At 39.0% G+C, this 25697-nt stretch overlaps 1 protein-coding gene across 2 annotated transcripts in view; it reads left to right on the top strand.

Annotated features, from left to right (window-relative positions):
- Positions 1–25697, top strand: part of LOC124712045 (vacuolar protein sorting-associated protein 4) — a 182201-nt gene that overhangs the window by 126310 nt on the left and 30194 nt on the right. For both annotated transcript variants that reach the window (XM_047242346.1, XM_047242337.1), the window contains exons 7-8: positions 13642–13855; positions 22790–23018. In XM_047242346.1, the coding sequence (XP_047098302.1) occupies positions 13642–13855; positions 22790–23018 (443 nt within the window). The remainder of the gene's footprint in view (positions 1–13641; positions 13856–22789; positions 23019–25697) is intronic.

Here is a 25697-nt window from a genome sequence, read left to right as displayed (position 1 = left end):
GCTGGCTTTCCTAAGGCTATCAGTATTTCTGACAGAATGTTGTCTACTCTGAGGGTCTTGTTTTGGCTTAGATTTTCCAGAGCTCTGTAAAATTCTACTTGCAGGATCTTGGCTCCCTCTCATCTTCATCTACGTCCACTTATCTTCCTGTAATATTGCCTTCTAGTTTGTAGCCCATGTATAGACCCTTTGTATACTCTTTCCACCTTTCAACTGTCCTTTCCTTGCTTAGGAATGGTTTTCCGTCTGAGCTCTTGATATGCGTACAACTGCTCCTCTTTCCCCAAAAGCATCTTTAATTTTCCTGTAGACAGTATCTATCTTTCCTCTAGTGAAATATGCTTCCAAATTGTTACATTTATACTGTAGCCATTCCTGCACTCCCTGTCAATCTCCTTTTTTAAAACATTTGTGTTCTCTTTCACCTACTTCATTTGTTGCATTTTTAAATTGTCTCCTTCATTAGTTAAATTCAATACCTCGTGTGTAATCCCAGGACTTCTACTAGGAATTGTCCTTTTATCTATTTGATCCTCTGCTACCTTCACTATTTCATCTCTTAAAGCTAACCATTCATCTTCTACTGTATTTCTTTCCCCCGTTCTAGTCAGCTGTTGCCTAATGCTCCCTCTGAAACTCTCAAAAACCGCTGGTTCTTTAAAGTTATCCAGGTCACATCTCCGTAAGTTTCTACCATTTTCCAATGTCTTCAGTTTTGATCTGCAGTTCGTAACCAATAAATTATGGTCAGAGTCCACATCTCCCCATGAAAATGTCTTAAGATTTAAAATCTGGTTCCCAAATTGCCAGTATCTCCAGGTATCTTCCACGTATGTAACCTTCTGTCATGTTTCTTAAACCAAGTGTTAGCAATGATTAAATTATGCTCTGTGCATAATTCTACTGGACGGTTTCTTCTTTCATTCCTTTCCCTCAATCCATATTCACCTACTATTTTTCCTTCTCTTCTTTTCCCTACTATCGAATTCCAGTTCCCCATCACAACTAAATTTCATGTCGTCATAAATTTCTTCAGTCTCTTCTCCATCTGTGTAGTTAGTTTGCGTGTAAACTTATACTGCTGTGGTGGGTGTGGGCTTCATGTCCATCATGGCTATGATAATGTGTTCACTATGCTGTTTGTAATAGCTTACCCACATTGCTATTTTCTTAAGATCAAAAGTATCTGGACACCCCCAAAAACATACGTTTTTCGTATTAGGTGCATTGTGCTGCCACCTACTGCCACATACTCCATATCAGTGACCTCAGTAGTCAGTAGACATCATGAGAGAGCAGAGTGAGGTGCTCCCTGGAACTCATGAACTTCGAACGTGGTCAGGTGATTGGGTGTCACTTGTCATACGTTTGTTTGAGAGATTTCCACACTCTTAAACATCCATAGATCCACTGTTTCCAATGTGATAGAGAAAGTGGAAACATGAAGGGACACGTGCAGCACAAGGCCGACCTCGTCTGTTGACTGACAGAGACCAACGACAGTTCAAGAGGGTGGTAATGTGTAATAGACAGACATCTATTCATACCATCACACAGGAATTCCAAACTGCATCAGGATCCAGTGCAAGTACTATGACAGTTAGGCAGGAGGTGAGAAAACTTGGATTTCAGGGTCGAGCGACTGTGCAAAAGCCACACATCATGCCGGTAAATGCCACACGACACCTCGCTTGGTGTTAGGAGTATAAACATTGGATGATTGAACAGTGGCAAAACATTGTTTGGAGTGATGAATCAGGGTACACAATGTGGCGATCTGGTGGCAGGGTGTGGGTATGGCGAATGCCTGGTGACAGTCATCTGCCAGTGTGTGTAGTGCCAAAAGTAAAATTGAGAGGTGGTGGTGTTATGGTGTGCTCGTATTTTTCGAGGAGGAGTGCATCCCTTGTTGTTTCTTGGGGCACTATCACAGCAGAAGCCTACATTGATGCTTTAAGCGCCTTCTTGCTTCCCACTATTGAAAAGCAATTCGTGGATGGCGATTGCATCTTCCAGCACGATTGAGCACCTGTTGATAATGCACGGCCTGTGGCAGAGTGGTTACATGACAACAACATCCCTGTAATGGACAGGCCTGCATTGAGTCCTGACCTGAAGCCTATAGAACACCTTTGGGATGTTTTGGAACGCCGACTTCGTGGCAGGCCTCACCGACCGACATTGATACCTCTCCTCAGTGCAGCACTATGTGAAGAACGGGCTGCCATTCCCCAAGAAACCTTCCAGCACCTTGTGGAACGTATGCCTGCGAGAGTGGAAACTGTCATCAAGGCTAATGGTGGGTCAACACCATATTGAATTCCAGCATTACTGATGGAGGGCGCCATGAACTTGTCATTTTCAGCCAAGTGTCTGGATACTTTTGACCACATAGTGTATTATTAAAGCCGCTCCTACATACACCTATTTAATTTTGTATTTGTAACCCTGTATTCACCCGACTAGAAGCCCTAGTCTTCCTCCTCCTGAGCATCACTAGTTCCCAATATATCTAACATGACCCTATCCCTTTCCCTTTTTTAATTTTTCTAATCCATCTGCTATTATTTGTTACAAAAACTTAAAATGAGAAAGGAACAAAAACCCCATTAATTTTATTTTCCCAAGGGATAGCTATGCATTGTAAATTATTTTGGAAAAAAGATTTACCTTTCCCCTTTTATGATATTTTATCATCCTTGTGCTATAGTGTATACAACCTCCAAATTTCAGATTGTATGGTTGATTAATACAAAAACTGTAAGTTATTTTCAGAATATTTGCAAATGTAGTTGTGTGCCATCACAATGTTAAAAATGACAAAACCCTCCAAACTTTGAAGTACCATGGAATGAAATGGATATGGAGAGAGACAAAATACTAAAATCTGATATGGTTACTATCTCCATACACAGAAAGAATAAGTAAAGTTCATCAAAATCTGTGATAGTTGGGATGGCCTTGAATGACTTTACTTTATACCCCTATTCAATATTCACTTGGTAAACAATTCAAAATATATCCATTCTATACAGCATAAGTTGGTGCAAGTGAGCAATGAAATCGGATGTCACCCACTGAATTATGCAATAGAATCTGACTAGCATATCTGGCTGATTAAGAGTTCCCAGTTTGCAAGTATGTTATAAAACATGATTTTTCCATATGCCTCAAAACATTAGTCGCAAAGATTGAAGTCATGCTTTGGGAGGCTCATATATGTTGTTCCAGTAACTGTACCACAGTTTAAACCAATGACTCAGTTATCACAGATTCACTGAGAATAATGAAAACAAATGGGACAGTATTAAGTTTGAATACTTAAATAGTATAAATTGTAACAAAACTATTATATACCACCTGGTTATAGTTAAAGTGTAGCTACTCACAGGGGTCCAGTATGGGCTGTAATTATCGTATGGTAGCGAAACTTGGTAGATATGTTAATGTGGAACCAATTTATGCTGGACAAAAATTTGTTCCAATTGTGGCAAATGCAATGCTGCATACTGTTTTGTTTGTATGACGTACACACTGTCATTTGACAAGCCATAATGTGAGTGAACAATATGGCTGTCAAGAAGAGAGAGTTTGCACAGTTTGTGAAACTGTCTTACGTGGTTTAAATGTGGTGGTGGTGGTGATGAAATTTGTAAACATGCATGATCCTGGTGTGGCACTTGAAAGAGGAAAGCATCATATGCCAGTGGAAGTTATTGATGAGGTTGCTGTTGCTGTAACTGACCATGCTGCACATGCCCTGGGTAGTGATAGTGCTCGTGCAATGTCGCGAGAATTGTCTATCCCAAGGTCAACAGTATGGAAAGTTTTGTGATGTATTTTACACTTTTATTCATCCAAGATCCAGACGGAAACCTCATGATCTACATCTACATGGATACTCTGCAATTCACATTTAAGTGCCCGGCAGAGGTTTCATCAAACCACCTTCACAATTATCTATTATTCCAATCTTGTATAGCGCACGAAAAAAAGGAACACCTATGTTTTTCCTTACGAGCTCTGATTTCACTTATTTTATGATCATTTCTCCCTATGTAGGTCGGTGTCAATAAAATATTTTCACATTTGGAGGAGAAATGGGCAATTGGAATTTCGTGAGAAGATTCTGTCACAACAAAAAACGCCTTTCTTTTAATGATGTCCGGCCCAAATCCTGTATCATTTCAGTGACATTCTCTCCCATGTTTCGCGATGATACAAAATGTGCTAACCTTCTTTGAACTTTCTTGATGTATTCCACCAGTCCTATCTGGTAAGGATCCCACACCGCGCACCAGTATTCTAAAAGAGGACGAACAAGCATAGTGTAGGCAGTCTCCTTAGTAGATCTGTTACATTTTATATGTGTCCTGCCAATAAAACGCAGTCTTTGGTTAACCTTCCCTACAACATTTTCTGTGTGTTCCAATTTAAGTTTTTCGTAATTGTATTTCCTAGGTATTTAGTTGAATTTATGGCCTTTAGATTTGACTAATTTATTGTGTAACCAAAGTTTAACAGATTCCTTTTAGCACTCTTGCATTCTGACACGGATAGAAGGGCACGGTTCAAAGATAATGATATGTCCGGGAAATATTCTGTGGAGTGACAAGGCACATTTTACACTATCGGGTGCAGTGAATATACAGAACTGCCGAATTTGGGATACTGTTAAACTGCTTGTTGTGCTGGAAGAGCTGTTGCACTCGCTGTATGTTACTGTGTACAGCATGTGATTCCTGCTTTGGAAAAGCACAACTGTGTGGAAACCACTGTTCTGATGCAAGATGGAGCAACAGCTCATGTTACTCATGCAGTGAAAGATGTGCTTAATGCAGCCTTCCATGAACATGTTATCACCACAAGTTTTCAGATGCATGGCCTACAAGATCACATGATTTGAATCCATGTGACTTTAAGCTATGGGGACGTATAAGAGAGAGAATTTACCAAGGACTTTGGTCTTTATCTGGCCTGAAGGCCAGTAACAGGAACACATTTCTCAGAGGAATTGTTGAACAGGTCATGTTACGGATGCGGCATTTCATAGTCTCCAGTGCTCATGTTGAACAAATTGTGTAAGTAGCTTTTAATAATAAAAATCAACATTGTTCCTTTCTCACTTGTTTGACCTTTTTTGCCCACGTCCTGTTCTTAATCCATTACATATGGAAACATTTCTGTATGTCCTTCTTGCATACACAGTGCCAGATTTCCACCAGTGTAAATCAGTTTCACATTCTTGCAGTAAGGTATCTACCATGTTTTGCTGTCATACAGTACTTGCAGCCCACACTGAACCTGTGTGTTTAGCTTCCCTTTGATTATAACTACCCAATACCTTTCATTAGTGCCCACTCCTTGTATGGAAAAATGACAAATGTTGCATTTACTGTGTTCTGCAGTCTAAAGTGTGGTGAATTTGGAGAACTTAGTATGCGTGCTCAACACAAATGCAGGCTATTGATAACCTAAAATTACCAAATGAAAATTGATCTCGTATATGAATCATACCCAACAAACATCAAATCTGTCACTTACAGTCATAGCGATCAGGGTATTGTTTACGATCAATTTGTTGTACAGGATAAATCAGTATGACCTGGTGACATTGTATCTTGTAAAGATGCACTTTGAGAGGTGTTCTGAAGGACTCATACATATTGAGTGGTATTAATTGGAAGTCGGGTGTATGTTATGGGATGTATCTCCATGTATTATGCTGATTCAATAAGAATTGCTGCAGTACTCTCTCTGCTGCATAATCTTTCTAGACTGATGACAGTGTCTGGCAGTACCTTCTGGTGGTATTTCTGCGACTTCCCCTACATTTCAAATAGTTTGACATTTGTGAAACACACTGTTTTAGTTCTTTTCCTGTTTTCGTGTGATTGTAATGTTGTTTGATAGCTATTGTGAAGCACAGTAGCATTATGTAAGCAAAGGAAAATTTTCTGTCATGATTAATTTACCTAGGAAGTACAATCAGCTTTAAATTTCAGATCATACAGATACTGCTTAATACTGAATCGAATTTGATTACTTACAGGTGGATTTAATATTGTACACTGTGTACAGTTGCAGATACACTGGCGAGAAATAAAATTTAAGTATCTGTCTGGGAAAATAAGTACAGAAGCAGCAGTCACAAGAAATGAACAAGGGGGCAGTCCCTAGAGCTGCATATTGAATTTAATTACATGGAATATTTATTAACTTTGATATTTTCAGTTCTTAATAGTAATTATGTAGATATAAAGGAAATGTGCTCTCAAATTACTACAGTATGTACTAATTTGTAAGCTCCATTTATTTTTAAGATTTCAGGAACAGGATTAATGTTAAGAGTTAAACTGATTTTCTTGTGGTCAAGAAAGGTGCAGTCACCTTTATGTGGACTGAGGAGTATAAGTAGCAAATACACAGTTTATAGACTTAACAAACTAAACTGACAGTCTGTGTGATTCTGGTTGATTAGTTTGTGGCTTTTCTCGAAAGGAGCACTTAAGAACTTTCGCACCACGAAGTTCCTATTATTTTAAGATCGAAGGTGACAAGAAGTCATTTTAGTAGATTGTCTTAAAACTAGTTAAAATCAGCCTTGCCCTTCAGATAGTAAACTGGCAGATTGAGTTTGCATACTACAACAGCTCTATAAATGTTTGTGTACTTAATCAAAAAAGTAAAATAAAAGTGAAAAGGATGTTGTTAGAGGTCAGTTAAAACAAACAATGTGAATTAGGGATACAAAGCTACTAAAATATCTGCAAGCGTTAACCACAATTGACTGCTATGAGGGAAAACTTACTTCATGTCAATCAAAAGAAACTTAATGTGATGACCAACAACAAGTGAGATGAATCCAACTGTTCCATTAGTTTCAGAATGGTATTTCATTCAATTTTGTATAGGAGGAGGAGGAGACTGTACAAAATATTGGTTATGTCTTATCTGGTGGTATTTTCTGTGTTGTTGCAACATGCTAATGTGCATGGAATTAACTAAGAATATCTGGAAAGTTAATGGAGGCTATCAGACAATACTATCTCTTAGGTAACTGACCAGAAATCCTTGACACCAGATGGTTAGTGGGGAAGTGTCAGTTATCTTATCATGACAATACTACAGTGCTTGGTAACATTTGTTTTGTAAGAATCTAAAAGTTGACACTATTTGCCATTCTAGGCATACAGTCACAGTATTTTCAGTAAATAAGAGATAGATCTTTATTTACAAAAAAATAAAATTTTGATACTAGCCAGATGTGAAGTGTCTTATCGATCATGAAGCCATATCTTTGACAGTTTGTCACTGAGATAGCTCTGCCGGGTACATGTTTTGGAGTAACAGGTTTTCATGCACGCACATCAAAAACTGCGTCCAGTGTAAGAGAATCACTGAGAAGCACAATGAAGTACAGTTTGTCTGGTGAGATATTTCTCTTATGCACCACCAAGAAGCGAGGAAGAAAAACAGAACGGTCAACATAATTTTACAGGATCCTGTCGTGTGCTAATAGCAAACAGTGAATTCAGCAGTAGTATCAGATCAGACAGTGAAAGTGGAGAATTGACTTGTTGCTTTGGTAGCATGCCTTGTTATGTGTACTTTTGCAGGAGCTCTACTTTGGGACAAATTTTCAAAAACATAATGGTGGTGAAGCATGAGCTGTAGAACAAAAATGGGGTGGATGGAATACTCTGCAGTCAAGCAGGTTCTCTTCCACACAGTTTACAAATAAAATTAAGTTTTATGTGGAAAAGAATAATAGTTTACATTTGTTTATAGATGCTAAAGTGCACTGAAAAATTTTAAAAAATCATTTTATTGTCAGGAAAAATTATGGCAATTATTTTTAGGATTACAGTTTTCAGTACGCTCAACTATTTGGCAAAGGATAATTTAATAACTGGCTCTTATTACATAAAGATATTGGCCCACTCACTTGGTGAGTTGAATTAGAAGTAACAAAGATTAGTGTGCATAAATGTTATTTTGCAGCAGGGTAATTCATCTGCCCACACATCAGCTATTGCATTGGGACAAATACATGACTGTGATTCTAAATAGTTTCTGACGCACATTGTTCCCCAGTTTTTCTGTATGTCTTCCTTTTCTGTTTGATAGCTTCAGAAACTGATATGAAGAGAATACCTTTTGCTGAGATAGAGAGATCTCTGTGCTGTATGATTGTAACACAGAGCTTTTTTAAAAATATTTTCTGAAACTGTAAAAAAAATTGGGAACACACTGGACAAAACGGAAATGGAAATGTCATTTTAGGTCCCCCTACTCCCAGTGAAGGATATTTACTGTCATCTTCTCTCCCCTTACGCTCTTTTCCAAGCCCCCCCCCCCCTCCCTCCCTCCCTCCCTCTGTGTGTGTGTGTGTGTGTGTGTGTGTGTGTGTGTGAACTTTGCAGAAGAAACTCGGGTATAGATTGTTGCCTTTTGTTTTTCTTGCTACTGACTGGTTTTTTCCCGCAAATGTCCACTCAAAAGGCACTATACAGTTTTGAATGTTCATACCAGCTATATAAAGTGACATTTAAACTAAATTTTGCATTTACATGCTTAGTATGCATGACAGGTGTGCCCTTCCTGACCTAATATTGGTTCGTAGAAGTGGGGTAAATAAACTAAATTCAGAACAAAGTACACAGGTTATATGAGCTTCACAGGGAAAGCTGGTTTTAAAGCAGTGATCATCTTCTCTTTCCTAGCATTGATCCCATCGTAAGAGCCCAATTGTTTTCCTGATTTAGCAAACTTATCTTCATTTAACTTTGTGACCAGATGTCCTAGTCGCCCTAGTCATCAATTAACCTGATGAAATGTGTAAACTTTGTTTTTTGCATCTTATCATATTTTCTGAAGTGGAGGGTGGTGATCAGCCAAGCATTTGCCAAAATGAGTGTGGAAAAGCACCCAAAAAGCACACTCAGGCTGTCTGATATACCTGATCAACTGTCATTAATATGCCATGCAGATTTTTTTCAGGCACTGAAAGTAATAGGATGAAAATTAAATATATTTAACTAAGATGAAATTTGACATAGGTTCTGATTTTATGTTTCAGTAATGACAGTTCCAGCATGGAAACAAAAATTTCACTGCCATGCAGCTGTTGTCGCCTCAGGCCAAAAAAAATTATTTATTTTTAACCACATATTGAATATGTTCAAAATGTTGTGAAGTGCACCCCGAATGTATGAAAGCTCGAAATGCTTCAAAGGAGGGCTTAAATTGTGAGGTAGCCAGCATCCTCATGGCCTAGAAGTGAAACCAGCTTCAAAGAAGTTGTCATTGTGAGCCATGAGGACACCGGCTACCTCACTGTCTTACAGGACATTTTAAGGAAACAGGGTATAAATTATATGAAAATGCATCAAATTGGCTGTTATTAATTAGGTATATGTAATAAACAGTATGTAAACATAGGAACAAAAATTATTTTTATTACAATTTGTGTGTTTTTGAAAAACAGGAAATACAAACAAATTCATGACATTTCTTACGGGTTGTGGTTGTCTTTGCTACAAGTTTCTGCACTTCAGTTCTTCCTTATGTCTTGAAATCTTCCAAGTAACAACTTCTGCACCTCTTCCAGATTTGTTCTATTTCACTCATCTCTCTGCATGCTCTGTACTAGGGTATGGCTCCTGAAACTTTTAGAAGATTGATTGGGAGTCAGTGTATCAATGTTGTTCTTCAAGAGGCTCATTATTATTTCCTGCCTAAAATTCTTTATAGGAATATTTTGTACAAAATGTGAGCATTTACTACTGCTGTGTTGAACATAATTTCAAATGCAGCTTTGTGGTACCAACTTATTGTTTCCTCCATCTTGACATTTGGTCTGACACATCGATTCCTTGCTTTGCTGCATTATAATCCAAAATGGCAGCAGGTTAAATATTTCCTCGCCAGTTTTCTTGCTTTTCTCCCCAGTGTTTCGCATTTCGATGCCGTGCTTAGTAGTGAGAAACACCACATTTATTTTGTCTTGCTGTTTTGCTACTCTTACTCAATTAGACTCTCTTCCAATGAGTTTGCCTTTTCTTATTTGTGACATCTTGATGGTGGGGGACAGATGCTTTCTGTTTTTTCTCAGGGTACCTATGATGTTGGCAATTTATCTGGCAAATGCCTAGCTAATGACATGGTCATTTTATAATTGTCAGCAACAATAGTGCGTCCCTTATCTACATATTTTTTCCATTAAGTCTAAACCTACTTTTTTTGCAAGATTTTTACTGACAGTGTACACCCGTCCAGTGCAAACAATCATTCTCAGCATGGAACCAGCTTGGTTACACCTTTGAATACCTTGATTCCGTATCTGTGGGTCTTGCTGGGGATATACTGACGAAATACTGGGTTATTACAAATGATTGAAGCTATTTCACAGCTCTGCAATAACTTTATTATTTGAGATATTTTCACAATGCTTTGCACACACATACAAAAACTCAAAAAGTTTTTTTAGGCATTCACAAATGTTCGATATGTGCCCCTTTAGTGATTCGGCAGACATCAAGCCGATAATCAAGTTCCTCCCTCACTCGGCGCAGCATGTCCCCATCAATGAGTTCGAAAGCATCGTTGATGCGAGCTCGCCGTTCTGGCACGTTTCTTGGTAGAGGAGGTTTAAACACTGAATCTTTCACGTAACCCCACAGAAAGAAATTGCATGGGGTTAAGTCGGGAGAGCGTGGAGGCCATAACATGAATTGCTGATCATGATCTCCACCACGACCGATCCATCGGTTTTCCAATCTCCTGTTTAAGAAATGCCGAACATCATGATGGAAGTGCGGTGGAGCACCATCCTGTTGAAAGATGAAGTCGGCGCTGTCGGTCTCCAGTTGTGGCATGAGCCAATTTTCCAGCATGTCCAGATGCACGTGTCCTGTAGCGTTTTTTTCGCAGAATAAAAAGGGGCCGTAGAATTTAAACCGTGAGATTGCACAAAACACGTTAACTTTTGGTGAATTGCGAATTTGCTGCACGAATGCGTGAGGATTCTCTACCGCCCAGATTCGCACATTGTGTCTGTTCACTTCACCATTATGAAAAAATGTTGCTTCATCACTGAAAATAAGTTTCGCACTGAACGCATCCTCTTCCATGAGCTGTTGCAACCGTGCTGAAAATTCAAAGCGTTTGACTTTGTCATTGGGTGTCAGGGCTTGTAGCAATTGTAAATGGTAAGGCTTCTGCTTTAGCCTTTTCCGTAAGATTTTCCAAACCGTCGGCTGTGGTACGTTTAGCTCCCTGCTTGCTTTATTCGTCGACTTCCGCGGGCTACGCATGAAACTTGCCCGCACGTGTTCAACCGTTTCTTCGCTCACTGCAGGCCGACCCGTTGATTTCCCCTTACAGAGGCATCCAGAAGCTTTAAACTGCGCATACCATCGCCGAATGGAGTCAGCAGTTGGTGGATCTTTGTTGAACTTCGTCCTGAAGTGTCATTGCACTGTTATGACTGACTGATGTGAGTGCATTTCAAGCACGACATACGCTTTCTCGGCTCCTGTCGCCATTTTGTCTCACTGCGCTCTCGAGCGCTCTGGCGGCAGAAACCTGAAGTGCAGCTTCAGCCGAACAAAACTTTTGAGTTTTTCTACGTATCTGCAGTGTGTCGTGACCATATGTCAATGAATGGAGCTACAGTGAATTTATGAAATCGCTTCAATCATTTGTAATAGCCCTGTAAATCATCCACGAAAGGGTGCCATTGACTCATCCACTGTTAGCATCTATCCCGGTTCATATTGCGAGAAAAATTTACTCTGGATCATGTCAAGAAGTTTTCAGGTCTTGAATATACAATCAGTTTTATCTGCAGTTGCGTTGTCTTCAAAATGGACGAACCTCAACCACAGTTGAAATCAATTACGATATGTAGTTCTAGCAACTGGGTTGTCCCTGTAAGGAACACTTGTACTCCAATAGTTGGTAATGTGTGGGGCATGAACTAGCCCCTTGTACATAATCACGCTAAAGAACTGGTACATCTCACAAGCATTTGTCTGCTTCCAAGCTGTAGCCCTTGCTTTACCATGGGTCTGAGCAGTAGACAAGAATTGTACAGCATTTCTGTTTGTTTCAGTAACAATTAACACTACAATATTGTCCCCAGTGAAAGTTCTGATGACTTGTGTAGGTTTCAGATCCCTCCGATTCTTGGGATAATGTGGGTCATTATATTCAAAGGTTTCCATATTTTTGAATTGTATGTTCCTCAGTGTGCTTCAGCCCAGTTTTAATTTTCACTTCCTTCTAGAAATTGAGGAGAAATAGGTTGTGTAATGGATGGTTTATTATCTTCTTCTAATTCCTCGTCACTTTCATTCTCAGACACCAGTTGTTGCTTGGGTGAGGAAGTTTCGTTGAGTGCGTAGTCGTCATCATCATCATCATCATCATCATCATCGTTGTTGTCACAAAAGTCACAAACATCAGATAACTTACCATCATGAACATTGAGAATTTTTAACAGCTCTTCCTCTTTCAAGATATCAGACTTATCTTTCCGTGTCTGATTACCAGTAGAGCGTCCGAGGGTTGTATCTCCACCACACTTCGTCCCTGACCTACCATTAGGTGCACCATTCTGGACAAAGAGAGCAAAGTAATACTGTCAAAATATACTTGGTGTTTAGCAAGTGATTACAGAATAATTTGTAATGTGCCAAATGGCTACCTCAGATATTCTTCAGTTTCTTATTCCAACACTTACGATCAATCTGCCATGTGGTTATGCAAGACTATTCCTAAAAAATTAAAATAAAACTATGAAAACAATGTATCAAAACCATGTCACATGGAGGGCAGGGTTTCACAAGTAAATGAATCTGTAACTAGCAGCCACTGCACACACTATTACAATGTTACTCCAGAAGGCCACAGAAAAGGCAGATGTGGGTTTCTTGCAAGGCCAGCCTGTTCCAGAGTCGATTGAATGCAACTGAAGCTGAGGGAGCCGGCACCCTCATGGTCTGTGAGAAAACCACCTCTGAGGTTACCAGTGTCCTCATGGCAGTGAAAGTGGTAAACAAAAATTAGGATTTTTTTGGCAGTATATGATAGGTGGATGACACATTTAGAATGTGTATCACCTATTAAGTGTGCCTCTGCCCTAACACCATTCATCTGAAGTAAGTGATTATCTGTCCTTGTTCTGCAGTTTTCTATTAAGCATGGAGGTTTTTAGTGTACTGTCTGTTGTTTATGAAGCCAGAGCAGCCCTACCTCCACCACATCCTCTCGTCATTTATGAATTTTTGTTCTGAGTGACTTCTTCCTTCTTTCTCCTAGATGGATGGTATAGGGAAACCAGTTTAAACTTTTATAAACAGCTCTGATAACAAGTGAATCAAAAGAAAAGTATAAATACAAAAAAATGGGATTAAATGAGACAGGTAGCCCGTTGTGGATCAACTGGCGGTTTATTCCTTCTTGAGTAATAGGTCTCTAGCTGTCGGATGACAATGGTGCGATTGCATTACTACCCATTTTACGTGTACCTGAAACAGTTTAGTTGGAGCAGGATCAATTGCATTATCTTTTGTATTTGTACCTGTAATGCTACATTGCTGAGTGCTTTGTGCTTCAAATTTATGATTTTTGCAGGAGTGGGTAATGATAATGATGGAATATTGGTTCTGGGTGCCACAAATATTCCATGGGTTTTGGATTCTGCCATCCGCAGAAGATTTGAGAAGCGAATATATATTCCTCTTCCAGAAGAACATGCTAGACTAACAATCTTCAAACTACATTTAGGAAATACATCACACACACTCACAGAGGAAGACTTCAAAGTACTCGCAAACAAAACTGAGGGGTATGTATTATGATACTGATTTTTTTGTGTGTGTGTGTGTGTGTGTGTGTGTGTGTGTGTGTGTGTGTGTGTGTGTGTGCGCGCGCGCGCTTGCTTGCTTGCTTGCTATATTTATGCTGGAAAATTCATAGTCATAATTTGTGTGTGTGTGTGTGTGTGTGTGTGTGTAGGGGGGAGGGGGGGAGTAAAAAAGAAGAAGAATAATTAGGAAAACGTAAAAGTCATGCAAAGGAAAGAAAATAGCCAATTCATATTGTTTCTCATAAAACTAAGTAAGTTGCTGTTGCACTGTTAGATTGTGATATGCAGAAGCACTTTTGGAGCATACCTCCAATTTTTTTCAAGTTTACACCAGTAGCAATTTGAATGATTTATGGGTAATTATCATATAATGAACAAGAATATGTTTACTGTCTCTTTGAGCTTATTAATTCTTCATCCACTTGATGTTGAACATTTTTGGTCATTTCACTAATGATTTTCTTTGAATATCTGGAAGGCATACCTTCTTATAGCCAATTCAGCATATAGTTCCATTGAGTTGTTGGATCTTTTGATGAGCTGTACCTTTCTGAGAAACAAGATATGCATGGCTTTCTCAGAGGCAGTATTTTTTCCTACTAAGCCCAGTGTTCTGTCCCTTGTATCTCATCTTAGTTTATATAGTCCCAAACCAACCTTGACACAAAGTGTTTTCCATGTAAAACAGAATATTCAACAAATAAATTATTTTACACAGGCCAAAAAATGTTAACAACAGGATGCCCAATATTGTAATTATTCCTAATGCCTTCAACTTGGCAGTTGAACATAATTTGACAAGATATCCTTCAAGAGGACATCCAACAACTCTGTCAATCAGTGTCAAGCCAAATAATTGCTTGCATAATTGCTTGCATAAGGAGGACCGATATGTTATTCACTTGCTCAGTTTGCGAAGCTCAGATTTCTCTTGAATAACTCATCCATTTTTTTCTGAATTTGTAGTCAGCTGTTTGTCTGTACAAATATATCGCATCTGTCTATTTCTGTCTCCTTCAGGTAATTCCTTTGTGGTACATCTTTTTTTTCTTGGAGTGTATTTTGACCTATTGATTTGGATTGTATTACCTTGACAAATCCTATATCATTTTGAGATGATCCTTGGATGAATAAATATAAATAAATAATATTAGATAGCAGTAATTCTGGTTTTTCCTGAATTGCATTGAAGATAATTACAATATGTTGGAGGAAATATGTTTTTAATTTAACCTGACAGTTTCAGTTGTGTACCAGTTCGTTCCCATGTGTTGTCCTGAAACAAAATGTCCTTGTATATGGGGTGCTTTAAGTCATAAATCAATTAATGCTGCAAGGTTAACTCTAAAAGCATTGCATTCTGTGATTGGGTCATTGTTACTCTTTCTCTTTTCTTCTGGCTACACTTCTCGCAGCAACAACTTATTCATCCCACCTCAGACGCAAACTGTGTATGCAGGGCCAGACAGAATCTGTTGTATCAGAGTATTCCTTCACAACCATAAGCATCACATCTTGAAAAACACAACTTAAAAGTACTGCTTCCATTCCTATTCCTATACCATTTCTCCTCCTCCTCCTCCTCCTCCTCCTCCTCCTTTGCCCTTTTTAGGGTTCTATGCCTCATTCAGTAAAAGAATCACTCTGTTGTCTGTCTTTCCATGTGTTACGACCCCTTTTTCTCGGGAACATGTAGAGGTACCAAATTAAAATTTATTTCGAAGACTGTGGTGTAACATGTCGCTTCTGTGGAATAACATGTTCCACTTTTAACCACTGAGGCCAACAAAAGATGTACATGGAAACAGGAAACATTGTGTAGGTATGGGTTAAGATGGGGTGTAAAAGGCACCAGCTCAGAACATCAAGAAGTCAAGACAGCAAGTGAGCATCTCCACCTGTTGTGGAAGGCCACTTATGTTTTGGCATCACTGGGCCTTGGAAGTTATGGAAAAGGGCATGGGCGATAATGACAATGCCAGAACAATTGAAGATTATTCGTGAGACTTTTATTCCACAATATCATGTCAGTACGTGGTAATCTACCGTATTTTGAGCCACAGATTGAGAGAGGTCTGTTCACCAACAGTTGTAAATGGAGTTTTGTAGTGGAAAGATTGTGTTTATAATACAGAAGAGATATCAGAAAAGTGACTTGTCATTTCAGTGGTGGACTACTCCCATGCTTGATTATCCTCTTATTCCAGTTTGATGCAGTCATGCATAGTCACCCATAAAAATGAAGTCAAGCCTGAACACACCAGTGAAAAGACCAACATGGAGGAGCAGTATAGAGTCAAAAGAAAATTGATCAATGAGTGTTCCATGTTCAAATAGCTGGAGGTCAGTATGCCAATGCTATATTATGCCTTCTCAAACCATAACACCTGCACCACCAAAACAACCATGTTCAGCAATGTACCTGGGTGCTTTGTGTGTTACATACCATGTGAGGGCATATCCAACAGTATTACTTTTGCATTTGGTATAGTTCTCAATCTGTAGCTTTAACTGAATGCCATCTGAAGGGTCCCTGCTTGGACCTTTTCCAATGGCTCCCAATGGCTCCTTGTGAGTCTTGCATTTCTGTCATCATGTCACAGTTCATCCTGACCCAGAACTCTACTTGAATACACAGCACTTGGATGTTGCTACAGAATCCTTATTTTTGGGACTTCTCTTCGATATAAAATTGACATGACACCTACATACTAAAGACTAGCTGCAAGTGAAAATTTAATGCTCTCTGCAACCTCATGCACACCTCTTGAGGTGCGGATAGTGCTACTCTACTCTGTATTTCCTGGGCTTTGGTTTTATCCCCTGTAAACTATGCTTTCCCCCCTGTGAACCACGGGCCTTGCCGTTGGTGGAGAGGCTTGCATGCCTCAGCGATACATAGGTGCAACAACAATGGAGGGGTATCCGTTGAGAGGCCAGACAAATTTGTAGTTCCTGAAGAAGGGCAGCAACTTTTCAGTAGTTGCAGGGACAACAGTCTGGATGATTGGCTGACCTGGCCTTGTAACATTAACAAAACGGCCTTGCTTGTATATTTTTTATTTACATATCAAGTTCCATAGGAGCAACTTGAGGGGAAAATTCTCTAAGGTCATGGAACGTGTCAGTATATAAAATTACAACATAAAAGTAATAACAGATAAAAATAAATTTTTATGAACCCGAAAAAGGTCAGTCCATAAGTTTAAGTGAACGCAATAAACAATACAACAAGAATCGGCTTAATTTTTCAAGGAACTCCTCGACAGAATAGGAGTGACACATGAGGAAACTCTTCGGTTTTGATTTGAAAGCGCATGGATTACTGCTAAGGTTTTTGAATTCGAGTGGTAGCTTATTGAAAATGGATGCAGCAGTGTACCTTTCAGCACAAGAGTTAAGGAAGTCCTATCCTAATGCAGGTTTGATTTCCGCCGAGTATTAACTGAGTGAAAGCTGCTTATTCTTGGGAATAAGCTAATATTGTTAACAAGAAATGACGTAAGGTATATATATATATATATATATATATATATATATATATATATATATATATATATATATATATATATATATATATATAGAGAGAGAGAGAGAGAGAGAGAGAGAGAGAGAGAGAGAGAGAGAAGCCAGTGTCAAAATACCCAGGGGTCAACAAGAGACTCGTGAATTTACATCACTTATTGCCCGAACCGCCTGTTTCTGAGACAGAAATACCTTTTTAGAATGGGTAGAGTGCTGGTACTGCAAATGGCTGAAAGCAAGGGGAAACTACATCTGTAATTTTTCCCGAGGGCATGTGGCTTTACTGTATGATTAAAAGATGATGGCGTCCTCTTGGATAAAATATTCCATTTGGATCTCCGGGCATGGACTACTCAGGAGGACTTCGTTATCGGGAGAAAGAAAACTAGCATCTACGGATTGAAGCATGGGATGTCAGACTCCTCAATTGGGCAGGTAGCTTAGAACATTTAAAAAGGAAAATGGATAGGTTAAAGTTAGATGTAGTGGGAATTAGTGAAGTTTGGTGGCAGGAGGAAGACGACCTGCGGTCAGGTGAATACAGGGTTATAAATGCGAATTCGAATAGGGGTAGTGCAGGAGTAGGTTTAATAATGAATTAAAAAACCAGGAGCACAGGTAAGCTACTACCAACAGCATAGTGAACACATTATTATAGCCAAGATAGAAACGAAGCCCACGACTACCGCAGTAGTGCAAGTTTATATGCCAACTAGCTCTACAGATGATGATGATGATGATGATGATGATGATGATGAAATTGGGGAAATGTATGATGCAGTAAAAGAAATTATCCAAATAGTGAGGGGGGGGAGACAAAAATTTAATAGTCATGGGGGACTGGAATTCGATGTAGGAAAAGGAAGAGAAGAAAAAGTTGTAAGTGAATTTGGAATGGGGATAAGGAATGAAAAAGGAAGCTGCCTGGTAGAATTTTGCACAGAGCATAACTTGATCGTAGCTAACAATTGGTTTAAGAATCATGAAAAAAGATTGTATACGTGGAAGAGGCCTGGAGACACTGGAAGGTTTCAGATAGATCATATAATGGCAAGACAGAGATTTAGGAACCAGGCTTTAAATTGTAAGACATTACCAGGGGCAGATGTTGATTCTGACCACAATTTATTGGTTATGAACTGTAGATTACAATTTAAGAAACTGCAAAAAGGTAGGAATTTAAGGAGATGGGATCTGGATAAACCGAAAGAACCAGATATGAGGGTGTAGAAAGTTTCAGAGAGAGCATTAGTGAACAATTGAGAAGATTGGGGAGAAAGAAATACAGTAGGAGAATGGGTGGCTTTGAGAGATGAAATAGTGAAGGCAGCAGAGGATTAAGTAGGTAAAAAGCAGAGGGCTAGTAGAAATCCTTGGTTAACAGAAGAAATACTGAATTTAACTGATGAAAGAGGAAACAATAAAAATTTTGCAAATGAAGCAGGCAAAAAGGAATACAAAACTCTCAAAAATGATATCGACAGGAAGTGCAAAATGGATAAGCAGGGATAGCTAGAGGACAAATGTAAGGATGTATAGGCATATATCACTAGGAAAATTAGAGAGACCTTTGGAGAGGGGGGGGGGGGGGGGGGGGAGAGAGAGAGAGAGAGAGAGAGAGAGAGAGAGAGAGAGAGAACCACCTGTATGAATATCAAGAGCTCAGATGGAAAGCCACTTCTAAGCAAAGAAGGGATAGCCAAAAGGTGGTAGAAGTATATAGAGGATCTATAAAAGGGTGATGTACTTGAGGGCAGTATTATGGAAATAGAAAAGGACGTAGATGAAGATGAAATGGGAGACAACATACTGCGCAAAGAATTTGATCGAGAACAAGGCCACAGGTGTAGACAACATTCCGTTAGAACTACTGATAGCCTTGGGAGAGCCAGCCATGACAAAACTCTACCATCTGGTGAGCAAAGTGTATGAGACAGGCAAAATACTCTCAGACTTCAAGAAGAATATCATAATTCCAATCTCAAAGAAAACAGGTGTTGACAGATGTGAAAATTAACGGATCCTGTAGAAATTTTGTAACACGCGAGTCAATACTGACCCTACAAATTATCTTAGAAGATAGATTAAGGAAAGGCAAACCTACATTTCTAGCATTTGTAGAAAGCTTTTGACAGTGATGACTGGAATACTCTCTTTCAAATTTTGAAGTTGACAGGGGTCAAAAGGGGTCAAAAGCCTATTTACAACTTGTACAGAAACCAGATGGCAGTTAGGAGAGTTGAGGAGCATGAAAGGGAAGCGGTTGTTGGTAAGGAAGTCAGACAGGGTTGTAGCCTATCCCCGATATGGTTCAGTCTATATATTGAGCAGCAGTAAAGGAAACAAAAGAAAAATTTGGAGTAGGAATTAAAATCCATGGAGAAGAAATAAAAACTTTGAGGTTTGCTGATGACATTGTGATTCTGTCAGAGACAGGTAAGGACCTGGAAGAGCAGTTGAACGGAATGGACAGTGTCTTGAAAGGAGGATGAAAATCAACAAAAGCAAAATGAGGCTGATGGGATGTAGTCAAATTAATTCTGAGGGAATTAAATTAGGAAATAAGACACTTAAGGTAGTTTATGAGTTTTGCTATTTGGGGAGCAAAATATCAGATGATGCTCAAAATTGAGAGGATAGAAAATGTAGACTGGCAGTGGCAAGAAAGTTGTTTCTGAAGAAGAGAAATTTGTTAACATCGTGCATAGGTTTAACTGTCAGGAGATCTTTTCTGAAACTATTTGTACGGAGTGTAGCATTTACATAAGTGAAACATGGACAATAAATAGTTCAGAAAAGAAGAGAATAGAAGCTTTCGAAATGTGGTGCTACAGAAGAATGCTGAAGATTAGATGGGTAGACCACGTAACTAATGAGGAGGTACTGAAGAGAATTGGGGAGAAGAGGAGTTTGTGGCACAACTTGACTAGAAGAAGGGATTGGCTGGTAGGACACATTCTGAGGCATCAAGGGATCACCAGTTTAGTATTGGAGGGAAGTGTGGAGGGTAAAAATTGTAGAGGGAGACCAAGGGATGAATACACGAAGCAGATTCGGAAGGATGTAGGTTGCAGTATTTACTCGGGGATGAAGAGGCTTGCACAGGATAAAGTAGCATGGAGAGCTGCATCAAACCAGTCTCTGGACTGAAGACCATAATAACAGCAATATCAAAAAATTATGGTTATGAAGTTTGTGGCATCTTTGGCTTTGAAATTACTGGATCCAATACAGTATTGTGAAATAAGACTTAGTCACTGGCACTTTGGACTAGTCCCATAGTGAGTCTGCGTGTTGAAGTGGGGATTTTACCTTGCAGGTTCCGGAGGTACCAACTCTTTCTCTCTTGCACAGTAACCATACAACATTTTCTTACTCATCAATTTTTTCATAAAAGGGATGTCAACCCCTTGATAGCCTTTCTCAAGTGAGAATGCACTTTGAGATGCTTTTCCAGGACCCCCACATACCTTCTTAGGTTCCCTGTGTATTCCTACACCCTTCTCCTTGGTTAGCTACTGACCAGGAATTGAGACCAATCTACTTCAAGGATATACAGCTGTCACCCCACCCCAGTGACCTTCCAGCAACTGTTCCTATCAGTTCCTCAAGAAAGCAGTGATGACGGGAATTTGACTGCATGTACCCACCAGCTGACCTTATTTTACTATTCTTGGTCTTAATGATGTTTAATATGTTTTGTCTCATATTTACTGTTATGAATTGCCCAGATAGAAGGCATTATTTATTCCCTTCCTGTTGCAGCTGTGCACTGGATTGACAGGGGTTCAGATGAGACCTGGGGGACCCATTGTTTACACTCTGACCTTCACACTGGAAACCTATATACTTTCACATCTTTTCAAATCATTCCTCATCTCTGGCATTTTGGTGCCTTGATATTATTACTTGTACATACTATAACAGTTAGACTAAATTATTGGATGACGCCACTAACTCTAGACAAACTCACTCATAAATGAGGGACTAACAACCTTGCTGTTTATTCCCTTAACCCCCCCCCCTCCCCTACAAGTAAAAACCAAGTATATTTTACAAACAAATCATATAATTAACATCTGACTGAGTACAATGTGTGACAACATCCAGCCACCCTTCATCTGAATTCTCAGTGTCGCGAAAATGTTCCAAGAAAATTTCATGAAATAACATGCTATGTTATATTAAAATATGGTCATGATTGCCCTTACTTTCTTTGTCTGTGGAATGTAAACTATGACATCCAACTTCAGCAGGCTGAAATTCTGATGGTAAGCTGGCATCAGACCCACATTTTAGAGTGCTTAACAGGTTAAAGTGGTTTACAGAATTTTAATATTGACATATGCAGATAAGAGAAGTGGATTAGTGACTTGTGCATGCAGATAGCATTTCTCTTATCCTCACAGACCTCTGTGTGCAGCAGTTGACTGCATCATGGAGAATTTGGAGCTGGAACTGCTGCAATGGCACTGAGGGCATAGTGTGCTTAGACTGCTAAGGCAATCCACTGCTCTGCAGATGAAGGGTTAATTTTAAACAGTTTAGAAGTGGATGGATTTATTTAAATCTGTCATATTTCCTTTGAAGGTGATGCACATGGATATCATCTCAGGCCCTGCATTTGTGAAGTACTCAGGTGACTGATGATTAAAAGTGTACGAAATAGTTAGCACAGTAAGTATGAGACAAAAGGGCATTTTAAATTTTCCCTGAAAATTGAGATAGTTTTGTGCAAAATGGGTGCTGAATTTGTTGAGTGCTGACCAATTTCTCATCAGTATCTAGACCATTTAAAAAAGAATAAATTGATTTTGTGTACTGATTTGTTACCTGCTCTACCAGTTTCCATAGAAATGAATTGGTAGTCACATCGTTCGAAAACCAGTCACAGATATTGAAACAATAACAGGCAAATACTATGCATGTTTCAGGGTTGCAGGAGAATCCAAATGTCACCTTTCATCAGTAGAAAGTACTTGCTAACGCAAAGGGTTGGTTTGAAAACCACAACACTTTACTATGCTTGATCCTATTGGAGGTGGTTTGCCTTTGCTTTTCTTCGACCTTTGAATTGACTTAGCCAGCTAATTATAGGCAGACCTACAGTTTAACATGAACTCAGAACCATGGTGCAACTTTGAATTTTACACATTAACAAATGATTGCTAGAGGTGAAAGAAACAATAAGCGACTTCAAATCCGCGTATCTAATAGGGATCCAACAAAAAACTGTTAGATTTGTTGTCTGGCACAAGCTGCACAATTTAAATAAATAAAGGAAAGGTGATTTGTGATGTAATTGCATGTGGATGTCAGCAGAGATGCCACTACAAATGTGTTACCTTTTTGTAGATATTAATTACTTTTTCATTTTGTTTCTTTCAGATATTCTGGAGCAGACATTAGTATTGTAGTGCGAGATGCACTCATGCAGCCAGTTCGCAAGGTCCAGACTGCAACACATTTTCGAAGAGTTCGAGGTCCATCACCTATTGATCCTAATGTAATAGCAGATGACCTACTAACTCCATGTTCCCCAGGTTGTCCTGGCGCTATAGAGATGACATGGATGGATGTTCCTGGTGACAAACTATTTGAACCGCCCGTGACAATGGTAGGTAAAGAAAACAGAAGAGTATGTTTTGCTATTCCATTTATTATTTTTATAAATTTGACTTCCCCCCCTCCTAATATTTGGTAGCAATGAAAGGTTACAAAGGTCTAATCCTGATACCTTAGTTGGACACTTACACACCATTAGTCTGTTCATCCTATTTCAGTATTCACTACATTGAAAAATTATTCCAAATGGATAAATCCAACAGTGTTGGCTTTTTCTTTATCTGTTTTCTTCCATCTTAAAATTAAGATCATTTTGCAGTTAATTTTTCTCTGTCATTTTTTGTTGTGAGTATCGTAAAGGAAAGGCGAGAACAATATAAAATTATGAAAATCAGCAGTTACCAATTAAGTATATAACAACACCAAAAGCATATTTCCTGCAGAAAAGCTGTTGAGAGTTGAATATGTAGAGGCAAAATCTTAAATAAAATTCTGGGAATAATCTGCCTTAGGAATAGTGCCTGCCATATCATGGGACTGGGGAAGCTATATGTGCAATGAGGGTCATGCCAAATGATTAGCATCTCAAGGAACACATTCAGTGGTGATTGGATTTATGTGTGGTAATGTGATGCTCTTCAGTTAGAGGCTGGGGATGATTTTTAAGTCCTGCATTCCATAAATTTTTTGCGTGCATTAGCAATGTGAAAGTGGAACATTGTGTCATGTCTTAGGCAACTGAATTTGTAGGAAAAACTGTAAAATGGAGCTCAGCCTTTATGACATGGTGGAAGCACTGTGCCGGGTGCTCTGAATATACCGGACTGACGTAACAGCGCCTCAGCAAGCTGCAATATACTGTCTGGACGTGGGCAGACCAGACAAAATAAGGAAACTATGGAGCAAGAGCTAAGAGACTAGCATCAACTGAAACAGTGTTGAGTGACTGTGTGTGTGTGTGTGTGTGTGTGTGTGTGTGTGTGTGTGTGTGAACAGTGTTAGTGGCCACAGAGTTTAACTTCTTGTTACTCAACATCGGGGAGCCATTGAAAAAGCACCTTGCACACCCAGTCAAGGCATGATGAACTTTGTATCAGCACATGGTCCTTACTCAATACATCACCATCAGATGCACCTCTGCAGCAAACAGTGTGTCCCGGTGAGGAATTGGGATTGCCTGAGAATGCAAATCTACACTGCACGCTATGTACATATGTGGACTTGACAAACAGCTCCCAAGTCAGGAGACATCTAGAGTAACATCTGTAGGCTACAACTCCTTATAACTGCACCATGGTGCCCTAAATAGATATTTCTTTTCTTCACTGCCCATTCTGAACTCAAAAACAGAAGCACAGGAAACAGAGAGAATTTGAATGTCAGTTAACGCTTACAAAACAAGAAGCATAACAAAGGTTTCAAAAATGATGAATTTTTCAGTGATACTGCTTCTACTATCTAACAGAAACTGTATAGCCTGTAGATCCTACAGACATTTGCGGAAGCTGTAAATATACATCTGACTCCCCAGAAAATCATCACAACTGGTGTAACGTAATATTACGACTGGTGTAATGTAATATTATGTCTGCTGCACATTTCCACTTCCTGCAACTGCCATAATATTATGACAGCTGCATGCTAAGTTTTAGGTTTTCATTTATTTATTAAGATCCATAAGTACATACTGGAATACAATATAAATGTCTTTCATTTAACTTTTAATGAGGAAAAAGTAAAGGTTCATTTAGTTACCTTGGTGATCGCATATTAATAAAGATAAAAGTAAATATGATACTGAAAGTTCCCTGATCTCAGCAGAACACCTCTTTGACCTTGCCTAACAATAGTTCTGTTCATTGTGTGTCTATGTGATCGCAATGAAACAAATTATTGATTCTCATTAAGCCCTGTGGTTCATTCACATTCGTTCAGCTTGTAGTGGAAGTCTGTAAGTGAATATGGTGATGCAAACAATATTTTAAACATCAATCGTCAACCTGTACCCGTAAGTATCTGGTTACATGTTTTGGGATTACAGAAGTGTCTGATTCCACCCATCTGCTTTGACCCATGATGTCATCAATATGGCGGAAATGGCTATTCTACACGTCTCCAATATGGTGCCTATGATGTCACTACATACACATGGCAACAAACATGAAAATACATATAAATAAGACAATAACATCTCCCTCCAAAACTACAATCAGACTAATGGGAAAACGCGGGAAATCCCAAAACACACAAAATGACGAAAGTAAATTAACAACATTCCTTTACACCAACAAAAATCTAAAGTAATCTGACACTTCCCTTGACCTATGTAGGTCAACCACAGCTGACGATACTAAACCACTAACACCTACAACTAAAACTACAAAAATTGGAATAGGACAATTCCCTTCATCTCTATAGGTCGATCACAGCTGATGGTACCAAAACACCAATACCTATAACTAGAATTACGAAAATTGGGATCTGGCATTTTCCTTAACCTATATAGGTCAACCACAACTATTGATACCAAAAAACCAACACCTACAACTACGAAAAATAAAACCAAAACCACAAAACCTCAATAATCTAAAAATACACATCCCTATATAAATTAAAACACATTCAATACACAAAACATCACAACTCGAAAAGAATTGAATCAAAAGAACAATTACTTACCACCAACAAATTCTGGCGCTCACCCCCCCCCCCCCCACCCCACACACACACA

Source organism: Schistocerca piceifrons, chromosome 1 (genome assembly GCF_021461385.2).
Source record: "Schistocerca piceifrons isolate TAMUIC-IGC-003096 chromosome 1, iqSchPice1.1, whole genome shotgun sequence".
NCBI classification, from domain to species: Eukaryota; Metazoa; Arthropoda; class Insecta; order Orthoptera; family Acrididae; genus Schistocerca; species Schistocerca piceifrons.
This window is presented reverse-complemented; position numbering and strand designations above follow the sequence as displayed.